This window comes from Protobothrops mucrosquamatus, unplaced genomic scaffold (genome assembly GCF_001527695.2).
Source record: "Protobothrops mucrosquamatus isolate PMUCROS unplaced genomic scaffold, P.Mucros_1.0 scaffold3842, whole genome shotgun sequence".
Lineage (NCBI taxonomy): Eukaryota > Metazoa > Chordata > Lepidosauria > Squamata > Viperidae > Protobothrops > Protobothrops mucrosquamatus.
In genome coordinates this window covers 98,529-113,275 of record NW_015389793.1, presented here as the reverse complement: position 1 = coordinate 113,275, position 14,747 = coordinate 98,529, and the positions used below count along the sequence as shown (strand labels likewise).

The window sequence follows — 14,747 nt, the reverse complement described above, 5'->3', positions numbered from 1 at the left end:
GGAGGGAGGAGGAAAAACGCAGCTGGGAGCCAAAAATTGCAGCCTGGCGCTGGCTGGAGGTTGACTTCCCCCCTCCGTTTGCAAATTAAACTGCAGGATGGAGTGGGGTGGGGGCAGAGGAAGGGGTGGGGGAGCCACACCAAGATCTGAAGGTTTGATCTGCTGAAAGCACACACACACACACACACACACACACACAAAGACACACACCCTCCTCCTCCTCCTCCTCCTTGCAGGCGTTCTCTTGAGTCATCCAATAATTTGGGCTGTGTGTTTTCTGCCCCTCCAGGGGATTGGTGTGTACCTACCAGCCCTGCCCAAGTGGAAGAACGGTGCCAAATCAGTCTCTCTAGGGTGTGTGTCTGTGTGTCTTTGTGGGTATGCCTGTAATTGCAGCTTGCGTACTCCCTGCCCTTTGCAGGGGGCAATGGCTGCAGGCCGGCACAGCTCAGCTCCAACTCAGAGCCTCTGGCTGGATCCTTGCCAGTTCAGCTGGGGAGAAGAATGGAGGGGGGGGGTCTGATTACTCCCTCCTACATCAGGGGGTCTCCAAATTTGGCAACTTTTGTGGACTTCAACTCCCAGAATTCCCCAGTCAGCCAGGCCTGTTTTGTTTTTGTTTTATTCTATCGTCCGGAGCGGAGAGATTGCAGAGAAAGGGATTGTAAGAGAATAAGCAGGCCACCATGGGGATATACACATCAAAATGAATATAATAGCTGGTTGGGGAATTCTGGGAGTTGAAGTCCACAAGTCTTAAAGTTGCCAACTTTGGAAAAAACCCCGACCTGACGGGGCAAAAGAACATATACCATTTGAACACCTGGACTGGTTGTGCGATACAGGTAGTCCTCGACTTATAACGGTCCATTTAGCGACCGTTGAAAGTTACAGCAGCACCGAAAAAACGACCATTTTTGCATAATTACGGCCTGCGGCATTCCCCCGTGATCACGGGATCCAAATTCAGACACTCAGCCCCTGGTTCGTGTTTATGACGGTTCCAGCATCCCTTTTTGCAACCTTCTGACAAGCAGAGTCTCACTTAACGACAGAAATGTTGGGCTTAATTGTGGTCGTTAAATCAAGGACTACCTGCATTGCTACCTGGTGTAGGTCAATACATATGTTGTATATAGTATGTTTTAAATGTTTTGAGAGGAAGCAGCTAAATTTCATTTTTATATATATAAATATTTTATTAGATTTTATATAAATCAGGAAAGAATAGGGAGAGTGCAAGTATGGGGAGGGGAAGGGCATGGGGAATTTGGGATGGAAAGAGGGTAGGTACAGTAGTGGGGTAACCCCCAACAATAATCTCATACTCTAACAAACAAGCTACCGTCCGGATCAAAGGTATTAATACCACTTTACAAGGCCTTGGTAAGGCCACACTTGGAATACTGCATCCAGTTTTGATCACCACGATGTAAAAAAGATGTTGAGACTCTGGAAAGAGTACAGAGAAGAGCAACACAGATGATCAGGGGACTGGAGGCTAAAAATATAAGGTTGCTGGAATTGGGTATGTCCAGTTTAATGAAGAGAAGGATGAGGGGAGACAGGATAGCAGTCTTCCAGTATCTCAGGGGCTGCCCCAAAGAAGAGGGAGTCAAGCTATTCTCCAAAGCACCTGAAGTCAGGACAAGGAGCAACAGGTGGAAGCTAACCAAGGAGAGAAGCAACCTAGAACTAAGGAGAAACTTCCTGACAATTAGAACAATTAACCAGTGGAACAACCTGCCTCCAGAAGCGGTGAATGCTCCACCAACACTGGAAGTTTTTAAGAAGAAACTGGACAGCCATTTGTCCAAAATGGTATAGGGTTTCCTGCCTGAGCAGGGGGTTGGACTAGATGACCTCCAAGGTCCCTCCCAACTTTACCATTATTATTATTATTATTATTATTATTATTATTATTATTATTATTATTATTATTATTATTATTATTATTATATCTTACTCAGCCATTTTAAAATAAGATTAACTCTAACCATATTACTAAAGATTGATAAACAGATAAAATTCCTCCATAGAGATAAGCGTAATTAATAAAATCTCAACTCATCATAACTCTCAACATTAGCAATTAAAAATCCCTAAAAACAACGATGGTATTAACCTAAGAACGGAAACTTACTTAAAAATCTATCATCTGATTGTATGATAAAATGGGCTCAAAATATCCAAGAACCAATTAATTTGGAAACTTGGGAAAAAGTTTGGGTAAGAAATGTCAAGTTCACTCAAGCACAGAACTTAAGAGAAATTTTTTATAAAATGTTTTATAGATGGCATTTGGATCCTCAAAAATTGTCTTGCATGTATTCGAATTTGCAACCAAAATGTTGGAGATGTGGTAGTATGGATGCTACTTACTATCATATCTGGTGGACTTGTAGGGATATTAAAGCTTTTTGGATTAAGATTTGGTGGAATATTCAACAGATTTTAAAGAAAAAGATAAAATTTACAGCGCAGTTCTTTTTATTGGGTATTATGGATAATTTGGATTCAAAAGAAATGTCACTGATGTTGTATTGTATAACTGCAGCAAGGACATTAGTTGCTCAAAATTGGAAAAAAAAGATATTACCAACTATGGATGAATGGAGACAGAAAGTATCATATTTTGCAGAGATGGCAAAGATATCCGCATACCTGAAGGAGCATTCTCAGGATAAATTCATTTTAATATGGAGAAGATGGATAGATTATATTCAGAGAAAGTATGAACTGAAAAATTATTATGTTGCTTTTGATTAAAATTTAGAAAAACAAAAATAGGTACATATTGATTATTTTAGAGTCACAGTAATTTTGTATTAGTGTGTAATAATAATGAGTAGTGTTGTTTTGATTAGCATTGGATGATTGTGTATTGATTTCCTAGGTTAGCTTTGGGAAGTCTTGGGGGGGAGGGGGGAAAGGGTTAGGTTTCTTATAGATTTAGGTGTATATATATATATATATATGTATGATTTTTCAGGGAGGTGCCCGGTGATACCCCGACTGCACTGACGGGAAGAAAGAGGGTGAAAGGAAGTAGAAAGAGGGAGGAAGGAGGAGTGGTGGTAGATAAGGAGGAGGAAGGTGTAGGTAAGTGAGAGAGGGATGCGGGAGGGGGACACCGGACACCATCTTGAATGTATTGTTTGATGTTTATTTCTTTTTTCTGTATGATATTGCGATAAAAGATTTATGTTTTTGTTTTTTTTTTAATGAAAAATTAATAAAAACTATTCAAAAATAAAAATAAAATCTATCATCTATTCTAAAATTCGAAGTTCTTTTCGCATTCTAACCTGTCTCGAACCATTGAGAAAACATTTTCCCCAAGTTTTAAAGTAAACTGAATCGTCTTTCTCTTTCATTTCCAATTTCATTTTTCATGTGTGCCATTGGGCCCACAGGAAAAAAAAATAACAATAAAGGTTATCTAATCTGGGGACCGTGCCCCCTTGTTCAGGGTCAGCCCCCAGACCCTTCCTCTGGTGTTTCCCCCTCTCCCCCCCCAGCCCAGCTGACCCTCTCCATTCACCCCCATGTCCATTTCCTGGTGTTTCGTTGTAAAATCTTGCAGGTTATTAAACTTATTTAGCGTATGATGAGAACAGGACAGAAGGGAAGTAAACCTATACACAGATCGGAGAGAGAGAGAAACTGATGAGCTTGCAAAAGAGAAGGGGCCTGTCTGGAAAAAGGACCCCCCCCCCCTTAGCAAGAGGGCTGGGTGTGAAGACCCCCCCACCACCACCACCAACGGCTGAAACTGAGAACCGTCGAAGGACACGTGAAGTGGGATTAAGCAAGTCAAGAATTCCTGGGTTCCTGCCTGGATCCCAGAGGGCTCCTCGAGGTCTCCAGGTTTAGGAAGTGGGGTCGGATCAGGTCAAAAGCTGCACGGCCAAAGAAGTCTTGCGCAACGGTCAACAGCCGTGCGAAATAAGCCCTGTCCTGGCTCGCTTGCAATGTGAGGAAAGAAGAGACCAGGAATGGTGGTTACAGAAGAAGGCATGGGTGGAAGTTTTTAGCTGGCCTCAAGTGTGCAAAAATGCCAGGTCCCTTCCAACTCGGAGGAGGTCCTCGCCCTGAGATGCCACCCGGGGTTTAGGGGCCATGTTCTCTCTCTCTCTCTCTCTCTCTCTCTCTCTCTCTCTCTCTCTCTCTTTCTTTCTCTCTCTCTCTCTCTCTCTCTCTCTCTCTCACACACACACACACTTTTGCTCTCTGTTTCTTTCCCCCCTCTTTCTCTCTCTCTTGCTCTTTCTTTCTCACACACACACTCTCTCTTTTGCTCTGTTTCTCTTTTCCCCCTTCTTTCCCTCCTTTCTTTCTCTCTTTCTCTCTCTTTTACTCTTTCTCTCTCTCACACACACACACACTCTCTCTTGCTCTCTGTTTCTCTTTCCCCCCTTTCCCCCCTCTTTCTCTCTTTCTCTCTCTTTTGCTTTCTTTCTCTCTCTTTTGCTCTTTCTTTCTCTCACACACGCACACTCTCTCTTTTGCTCTCTGTTTCTCTTTCTCCCCTCTTTTTTTTCTCTCTTTTTCTCTCTCTTTTGCTTTCTTTCTCTCTCACATACACTCTCTCTTTTGCTCTCTGTTTCTCTTTTCCCCCATCTCTTTCTTTCTCTCTTTCTCTCTCTCTTTTGCTCATTCTTCTCTTTTCCCCTCTCTCCTCCTCCCTCTCCTTTCTCTCTCTCTCTCTCTCTTGCTCTTTCTTTCCTCTCACATACACTCTCTCTTTTGCTCTGTTTCTCTTTCCCCCGTCTCTTTTTCTCTCTCTTTCTCTCTTTTGTTCTTTCTTTCTCTCACACACACTCTCTCTCTCTTTTGCTCTGTTTCTCTTTCCCCCTCTTCCCCCTCTCTTTCTCTTTCTCTCACTATCTCTCTCGTTTGCTTTCTTTCTCTCTCACACACACTCTCTCTCTTTTGCTCTGTTTCTCTTTCCCCCTCTTTCTCGCTCTCTCTCTCTTTCTCTCTCTCTTTTGCTCTCTTTCTCTCTTTCTTGCTCTCTCTCTTGCTCTCTTTTTTTTTCTCTCTCTTGCTCTCTTTTTCTTTCTCTGTTTTGCTCTCTCTCTCTCTCTCTCTCTCTCTCTCTCTCTCTCTCTCTCTCTCTCTCTCCTGAGCAAGGTGAGCCAGGGCAGGCAAAGGCGACGTGGACTGAGGTACCCAGTTCTTGGGCAGCCTGTGAGTTCCTGCTGAGAAGGCCAGCCATGCCATCTCCAGAGAGAAGAGTGCCACCTGCTGAAGGATGGAGGGAAAACCCACCAGGGGATTTCCCGGCCACCTGCCTGCCTTCAACTCAGAATAACAGGGTTGGAGGTCATCTAGTCCAGCCCCCTGCTCAGGCAGGAAACCCTACATCATTTCGGACAAATGGCTGTCCAGTCTCTTCTTAAAAATCTCCAGTGTTGGAGCATTCACCGCTTCTGGAGGCAAGGAGTTCCAATGGTTAATTGTCCTCACTGTTACGAAGTTTCTCCTTAATTCCAGGTTGCTTCTCTCCTTGATCAGTTTCCATCCGTTCCTTCTTGTCCTGCCTTCAGGCGCTTTGGATAATAGCTTGACTCCCTCTTCCTTGGGGCAGCCCCTGAGATACTGGAAGACGGCTATCATGTCCCCCCTTGTCCTTCTCTTCGTTAAACTAGACATTCCCAATTCCAGCAACCGTTCCTTGTATGTTTTAGCCTCCAGTCCCCTGATCATCTTTGTTGCTCTTCTCTGCACTCTTCCTAGAGTCTCAACATCTTTTTTACATCGAGGTGACCAAAACTGGATGCCGTATTCCAAGTGTGGCCTTACCAAGGCATTGTAAAGTGGTATTAATACTTCACGTGATCCTGATTCTCTCCCTCTGTTAATGCAGCCCAGCACTGTGTTGGCCTTTTTGGCAGCTGCAGCACATGGCTGGCTCCTATTTAAGGGATCGTCCACTAGGACTCCGAGGTCCCTCTCACAGTTACTACTATTGAGCAAGGTACCCCCTATACTATACCTGTACATTTGTTTTGTCTTACCTAATCAAAAACATCCAGTTACCTTTTGGAAAAGCATTTTTGGGATTGCACCCAAACACCCTCTCGACTTCCCCCCCCCCAGGAGATCCTACCCAGTCAGCAATCAACATGGGGTTTCCATGGTGTTCATGTCAGTGGTTGAAATGCACCCCCCCTTGGAAAGCTACTAGATCCCTTCCCTCCCCATTGATGAGCCGCGGAGCCTCACCTGTCCAAAGACTTCTCTGGAAAAGCGAAGGGTCCCGTGGAGATCCTCTCGATGTAGCGCAGAGGGATCCTTTGGAGATCCAGGCATTTGAGCATGATGAAGTCATATTTGCACACCAGGAGGGCAGCGTCAGTGAGCATCACGATCCGTTCCTTCTCGACGTTCCAGTGATCGATCCTGGGAAGGAAGCACAGGAAGGGCAAATAGCAAGGAGATTCTGGGCAACTTGGATCCCCAATTTCTGCCCAGGAGAAAGCAAGTAAAACCTTTGAAGAACGGCATCAGATTTTGGTTTTGGCCAGTCTAGAGAAAAGAAGGACTAGGGGGGACATGATAGCAGCCTTCCAATATTTGGGGGGCTGCCTCAAAAAAGAGGGGGTCCACTTATTCTCCAAAGCACCTGAAGAAGACAGGATAAGAAGCAATGGATGGAAACTCATCAAGGAGAGAAGCAACCTAGAACCAAGGAGGAATTTCCTGACAGTCAGAACAATTAACCAGTGGAACTGCTTGCCACAAGAAGTTGTGGGTGTTCCATCACTGGAGTTTTTTAAGAAGAAACTGGACAGCCATTTGTCGGAAATTGTATAGGGTTTCCTGCCTGAGCAGGGGGTTGGACTATAAGACCTCCAAGTTCCCTTCTATTCTATTCTATTCTATTCTATTCTATTCTATTCTATTCTATTCTATTCTATTCTATTCCTTTTCTCTCTTCTATTCTATTCTATTCTATTCTACTCTATTCTTTATTCTATTCTATTCCTTTTCTCTATTCTATTCTATTCTATTCTATTCTATTCTATTCTTGAGCAGGGGGCTGGATTAGATGACCTTTCAAGGTCCCTTCCAGGTCTATTCTGATTCTGAGCAGATTTACAACATAGAACATAGAATAACAAAGTTGGAAGTTCACTCTTTAGGGGATCCATGGATGGAAACATGATCTAATGCATTTAAAGTCCGATAAGTGATAAACTCGGGCTTCCCTGCCTTATGGGAATTTAGCCCAGGGATTAGTGCAGCCACCCAATGGTCAAAAAAGTCAACCTGACGATTGCAAGGATCGAATTGAAGCTCCACCTAATTTTGCCTGTACTGCACATTAAAAACCAGGTGGAGCTTCAACTGAATGCAGAATAATGGAATAACAGAGTTGGAAGGGGCCTTGGAGGTCGTCTAGTCCAACCCCCTGTTCAGGCAGGAGACCCCATACCATTTTTTGACAAATGGCTGTCCAGTCTCTTCTTAAAAAACCTCCAATGTGGGAGCACCCACAACTTCTGGAGGCAGGCTGTTCCACTGGTTAACTGCTCTCACCATTAGGAAGTGTCTCCTTAGTCCTAGGTTTTGATCTCTCCTTGGTTAGTTTCCAACCATTGTGCAATCCTTGTCAAAGGCCAGGAATAACAAAAGACGTGGAAATCCCCATATTTTTTTTATTATAACCTAAGAGTTGGAAAAGATTTGGGGCCTTTTCTAGTTGAAAAGTTATTTTGAATTTATCAGCTGTAGAGCAGGCTTTTCCAACCTACCTCAGCAGCTTTCAGACGCGTGGACTTCAACTCCCAGAATTCCCCAGCCAGCCTGGGAATTCTGGGAGTTGAAGTCCACGCTTGCCCCCCAAACAGGAAGCACAACTGAAAAAGGAGCTAAGCTGCAGTTCTCCTTGTGTCCTCCGGGTGGCAGTACAGGAGCATAAATCTGTGCTCTTCACTCTGCCAGAAACTTTATTAAGTCAATTTTCTCCTGTTATATATAATAATGTCTGAGTTTGCGGGAGTTGACAATTAAATAATTTCTGCCAAGCCAGCAGAAACGACTATTTTGGGCCCTTCCGAAGCAGCCCCTAGAGAAGGCAAAATGTTCAAATTCAATTTGAAATATTTGCTACTGAGCCGAAGGAATTTCTTTTAGGGACGATTAGGATACATACATTCATCACAACAAACAAACATTCCCCAAAGAATGCAGAATTTAATTCTGGAGTAAAGGAGAGAAGCGGGAAGAGACCCATTAAAGGGAGAGCGGGAAGGAAGACTGTAAAACTGGCATTCAATGAATCACCCATTCCACCCACCCCCGGGCGATTTACAAGCTGAATAAAGCCGGTTTGTGTATCTTTGTGTGTGTTTGTGTGTATCACTGCAATCAAGACGGGGTATCTATGGAGACGCTCCATCCTCCAGGTCATGATTGCCCCAAAGGTGCTTTTTTTTTGAAAAGGCAAATGGACTTCCCTGCTTGTTTTCTTTCCTTGAAAACACTTCAATAACAATAACAATAACAATAAAGTTGGAAGGGACCTTGGAGGTCATCTAGTCCAACCCCCTATACTCAAGCAGGAAACACTATCCCATTTCAGACAAATGGCTGTCCAGTCTCTTCTTAAAGACTTCCAGTGTTGGAGCATTCACAGCTTCTGGAGGCAAGGAGTTCCACTGGTTAATTGTTCTCACTGTCAGGAAGTTTCTCCTTAGTTCTGAGTTGCTTCTCTCCTTGGTTAATTTCCACCCGTTGCTTCTTGTCCTGCCTTCAGGGGCTTTGGAGAACGGCTTGACTCCCTCTTCTTTGGGGCAGCCCAAAAGTCCAGCAGTCTTTTTGAAAAAGCACCGTTGGGACAATCAAGATAGGGTACCATTCCTATTATATTCTTAATTCACTTGCCGGTTAAGGAACGGTTGCTGGAATTGGGGATGTCTAGTTTAATGAAGAGAAGGACGAGGGGGGACATGATAGCAGCCTTCCAGTATCTCAGGGGCTGCCCCAAAGAAGAGGGAGTCAAGCTATTCTCCAAAGCCCCTGAAGGCAGGACAAGAAGCAACGGGTAAAGACTAATCAAGGAGAGAAGCAACCTGGAACTAAGGAGAAACTTCCTGACAGTGAGAACAATTAACCAGTGGAACCACCTGCCTCCAGAAGTGGTGAATGCTCCAACATTGGAAGTTTTTAAGAAGAGACTGGACAGCCATCTGTCCGAATGGTGTAGGCTTTCCTGCCTGAGCAGGGGGTTGGACTAGATGACCTCAAAGGTCCCTTCCAACATCATCATCATTATCATTATTACTGTTGTTATTATTATTATTATTACTATTATTATTATTAAGATTATTATTAAGATTATTATTATTAAGATTATTATTATTAAGATTATTATTAAGATTATTATTATTAAGATTATTATTATTAAGATTATTATTAAGATTATTATTATTAAGATTATTATTAAGATTATTATTATTAAGATTATTATTAAGATTATTATTATTATTAAGATTATTATTATTAAGATTATTATTAAGATTATTATTATTAAGATTATTATTAAAATTATTATTATTAAGATTATTATTATTAAGATTATTATTATTAAGATTATTATTATGTGCGCCACTATTGCAACTCAACAAACAGCCGTCATTTAAAGCTCTACCGCCACGTGGCTTTGCTTTATTTGGACGTTTTTGGGGAGGAAATCTGTCTTGACTGCCAGCCTCTCCCGAAAACCGGCCCATAGCCAACAGTGGGTTTCCCTTAACGACCGCCACGTTCGCTTTATGACCGTCGCAGAAAAGGCCGTAAAATGGGTTTCTGGCCGTGTCTTTTGCGCTTGACATCCGTCGTTGAGTTACGACCGTATTTGCCAAGCTCGATAACGGTCGTAACTTGAGAATCCCCTGAATTGGGCTTGATTTAGCGTAAACAACTCTGGGCCTGCAGAGAAGCACAAACAACTACAAGACCTCTGTGGTGCTTACTCAGTGAGTAGCCAGAAGCTGCGCGCCGCCTCTCCTTTGCTGGCTGCCAGATGGGCTTTGAGGTCCTCCATGGCTTGATCGAAGGCTCCTGGCTAAAAATAGGAGGGAGGAAGAGGAAGATGGTAAAAGCCACAAGCCGGTTTGGAGTTCCTACTACGTCCCCTCACCTGTCCCTCCAGCCTCCTGGGGGTTCCCACCTGTCTCTAAACACCTGCCATGGGGGAGTGAACACCACCCAGAAGGAAAGCCAAATCTCCAGGCTTCCATCTCTGACGAAGGTGGCTTATCTCCTGCTGATGAAGATCAAATCCAGAAGTCCTTGAGGGGCATCCCGCTCCTCCGAGACCAACTTTGAGAAGAGGGTAAATTTGCAAGTACTACGTTTACCATCTTTCGGGTTGCCCGTGGACCCCAGCTCCTACGCATTCACACATCCTGTGTGTAGATCTGGGGTTGAGACAGTGCTGGGGTTCCCACCATGTGCTTCCCCCCCCCTTGAAGAAATTCATCTCTTTTCTTCGTTAGAACATAGAATACTAAGTTTGGAAGGCACCTTGGAGGTCTTCTAGTCCAACCCCCTGCTCAGGCAGGAGACCCTATATCATTTCAGACAGATGGCTGTTCAGTCTCTTCTTAAAAGCTTCCAGTGTTGGAGCATCCACAACTTCTGGTGGCAAGCAGTTCCACTGGTTTATCATTCTCACTGCCAGGAAGTTTCTCCTTAGTTCTAGGTTGCTTCTCTCCTTGATTAGTTTCCATCCGTTGCTTCTTGTCCTGCCCTTCAGGCGCCTTGGAGAATAGGTGGACCCCCCGTACTTTACGGCAGCCCCTGAGATACTGGAATGCTGTTATCATATCCCCCCTCGTCCTTCTCTTCATTAAACTAGATATACCCAATTCCAGCAACCGTTCCTTGTATGTTTTAGCCTCTAGTCCCCTAATCATCTTTGTTGCTCTTCTCTGCACTCTTTCTAGAGTCTCAACATCTTTTTTACATCGTGGTGACCAAAACTGGATGCAGTATTCCAAGTGTGGCCTTACCAAGGCATTGTAAAGTGGTATTAACACTTCACATGATCTTGATTCTATCCCTCTGTTAATGCAGCCCAGCACTGTGTTGGCTTTTTTGGCAGCTGCAGCACACGGCTGGCTCCTATTGAAGGGATTGTCCACTAGGACTCCGAGGTCCCTCTCACAGTTACTACTATTGAGCAAGGTACCCCCCATACTACACCTGTGCATTTGGTTTTTCTTGCCTAAATGTAGAACCTTGCTTTTTTCACCATTGAATTTCATTTTGTTAGATAGCGCCCAGTGTTCAAGTCTGTCCAGATCCTCCTGTATCCTAAGCCTGTAACTTCTGGAGTGTTGGCTATTCCTGCCAGCTTGGTGTCGTCTGCAAATCTGATGAGTTCCCCATCTATCCCCTCGTCCAGATCGTTGATGAAGATGTTGAAGAGCCCTGGGCCCAGAACAGAGCCCTGGGGCACCACACTACTCACTTCCCTCCATGTAGATGCGGTTCCATTGAGGACCACACACTGAGTACGGCCGGTCAGCCAGCTACGGATCCATCTGGTGGTGATGCTGTCTACTCCACATTTTTCTATCTTGTCAAGTAGTAGGTTGTGATCTACTTTATCAAATGCCTTACTGAAATCCAGGTAAACTATATCCACAGCATTCCTCTGGTCCACTAATTTTGTCAACTGGTCAAAGAATGCAATAAGACTTGTCCGGCATGATCTGTTTTTGACAAACCCATGTTGGCTTTGGGTAAGGACTTTGTTGGCCTCTAGGTGTTCGCTGATTCATTGCTTGATTGTCTTCTCCAGAATACTGTCACCCCCAAAGAAATGAGATCTCTTGGATTCCTTCTCAAGCAGGAGTGCAAATTGGGGTCTCCTTAACCCCCAATGGTGTTCATTACAACTGGACCACAAGCCCAAATCCTGCATCTGGGGTGTGGAACAGGGAAGATAGGGCCCACCTGGAGAAGGACCCAGAGTTCCTGAGTCTATCCAGATCTTGGGTCTTTACTCAAGAGGCCACCCCAGTGACAGCCATGTCGTGACCCTACCCCCACCCCCCTTGCCAACCCCATGAAGATCCCCCCACAATGGTTGAGTTGACTCACGCGTGTTACAAAATACTTCCTGGAGTCATACGGATCCGCGTGACGTTGGGGGTACAGCGAGGTCCTGGGGCTGGACGGCGATGGTGAGCTGAAGTTGGCCTTGGGTTGGGGAGACACTTGAGCCATGGGGCAGCTTTCCTCCTTCTCTTCCATCCCTTCCTGTGTCTCCAAAATCTGGACCTCGTGCTCGGTTCCTCCGGCCGACTCTTTGACAGCCTTAAGACAAAATCAACCCAGGATTAAATCAGTAGCCACCTTTCTCCCCCTTATCGGTTGCATCAGGTAGGAGGTTACGATGGGTGGGCTTTACTTCAAGAGGGCAGCTGCAACCTGGTGGTCAAACTCCCCTCTTAAAGGGGTGGGGCTACAACCACTTGGAGGCAGCTGCCATCTTGCAGGAACCGGCCATGGCTCGTCTAGGAAAGAGAAGGACCAGGGGAGATGTGATAGCAGTGCTCCAATATTTGAGGGGGGGTTTCACAGAGAGGAGGGGGGGTCAACCTGTCTTCCAAAGCACCTGAATGCCAGACAAGGAAGAACGGATGGAAACTGATGAGAGATTCAACCTGGAAATGAGGAGGAATTTTCTGACAGTGAGAACAATCAACCGATGGAACAGGAGTTGCCTTCAGAGGTTGTGGGAGCTTCATCCCTGGAAGCTTTCAAGAAGAGACTGGACTGCCATCGGTCAGAAATGGTGCAGGGAGTTGGACTAGATGACCTATAAGGTCTCTTCCAATTCTGTTATTCTAATTTCAACTTTTTGCGGGGGAAACAAAAAGATCTCGCAAAGTTGGAATTAATTGAACGAGCTTTTTAGTCCCACCCAGTCTGCCGTTACCACAGCAGCCACGCCCACCCAATGGGCCACGCCCACCCAGTTGGCCAAACCCATCCAATGGGCCACGCCCACCCGGCAGCCAACGATATATAAGTGGGTTTTGGGTTGCAATTTGGGCAATGAGTCTCTAAAAGGTTCGCCCTCACTGTTCTATTCTATAAAGTCTAGAATAGAATAGAATAGAATAGAATAGAATAGAATAGAATAGAATAGAATAGAATAGAATAGAATAGAATAGAATAGAAAATATGGAATGGATGGAATAGAATAGAATAGAATAGAATAGAATAGAATAGAACAGAACAGAACAGAATAGAATAGAATAGAATAGAATAGAATAGAATAGAATAGAATAGAAAATATGGAATGGAATAGAATAGAATAGAATAGAATAGAATAGAATAGAATAGAATAGAATAGAATAGAATAGAATAGAAAATANAATGGAATAGAATAGAACAGAATAGAATAGAATAGAATAGAATAGAATAGAAAATATGGAATGGAATGGAATGGAATGGAATAGAATAGAATAGAATAGAATAGAATAGAATAGAATAGAAAATATGGAATAGAATAGAATAGAATAGAATAGAATAGAATAGAATAGAATAGAGTAGAATAGAAAATATGGAATGTAATGGAATGTAATGGAATAGAATAGAACAGAATAGAATAGAATAGAATAGAATAGAATAGAATAGAAAATATGGAATGGAATGGAATGGAATAGAATAGAATAGAATAGAATAGAATAGAATAGAATAGAATAGAAAATATGGAATAGAATAGAATAGAATAGAATAGAATAGAATAGAATAGAATAGAATAGAATAGAATAGAATAGAATAGAATACATATTGGGATATAGAATAGAACAGAACAGAACAGAATAGGGAATAGAATGGAATGGAATAGAATAGAATAGAAAGGGACCTTGGAGGTCATCTAGTCCAACCCCCTGCTCAGGCAGGAAACCCGATACCATTTCAGACAAAGGGCTATCCAGTCTTTTCTTAAAAACCTCCAGTGTTGGAGCATTCACAGCTTCTGGAGGCAGGTGGTTCCACTGGTTAATTGTTCTAACTGTCAGGAAGTTTCTCCTTAGTTCTAGGTTGCTTCTCTCTTTGGTTAGTTTCCACTGTTGCTTCTTGTCCTGCCTTCAGGCGCTTTGGAGAATAGCTTGACTCCCTCTTCTTTGGGGCAGCCCCTGAGAAGAGGGGGGGGGTTCCACCTCTTCTGCAAAGCCTCTGAGGGTGGGACCAGAAGCAACGGATGGAAACTCATCCAGGAGAGAAGCCACCGAGATTAATTGGAGGCTGGAGAGCCGCTTTTCCCACCACTGGTGAGGTCATTTGTGCAATTCGGGTGCATTTCTCGGAAAACTCCGCTCTGCAGCCAATTAACTCTTCTCACCCATCAGCTTGTTCCTGTCTTGCCCAGAAAACTCTGTCCAAATCCTGTCCAGGGGTCTTGCTCTGCTCGGCTAGTGACCGTCCGAGACAAAAAAAATGGATGTTTTTTTTTTTTTTTTTTTACTCATCCTCTACGATCCTGTTGCAGATCGGCTGCAGCTCTCTTTCGTTCAACACAACTTTTAAATGCACGCACACACACACACACACAAAAACAGACTGACAGCCAGCCAATTTTAAAGAGGGCCCTGTCTGGAAAAGCTCCAATTTCCCTGAGTGGCTGGGGGGGGAGGCGGGGGGGGGCATGCACCCAATTTATCAGATGAAATGATGCACTTAATCTGCGGCCTCTGAATTCCCGGCTGGTT

General features: G+C 44.0%; 1 protein-coding gene across 1 annotated transcript in view; it reads right to left on the bottom strand.

Moving 5' to 3' along the window:
• LOC107298280 (tumor protein p63-regulated gene 1 protein-like) overlaps nucleotides 1-12,332 on the bottom strand; it is a gene marked incomplete at its 3' end in the record, with an annotated part of 20,964 nt that extends 8,632 nt beyond the window's left edge. The window contains exons 1-3 of the mRNA XM_029286485.1: nucleotides 12,124-12,332; nucleotides 9,987-10,078; nucleotides 6,232-6,408 (exon numbers count right to left, since the gene is read on the bottom strand). Coding sequence (XP_029142318.1) covers nucleotides 6,232-6,408; nucleotides 9,987-10,078; nucleotides 12,124-12,276 — 422 coding nt within the window. The remainder of the gene's footprint in view (nucleotides 1-6,231; nucleotides 6,409-9,986; nucleotides 10,079-12,123) is intronic.
• Between the last annotated feature and the right edge of the window lie 2,415 nt (nucleotides 12,333-14,747).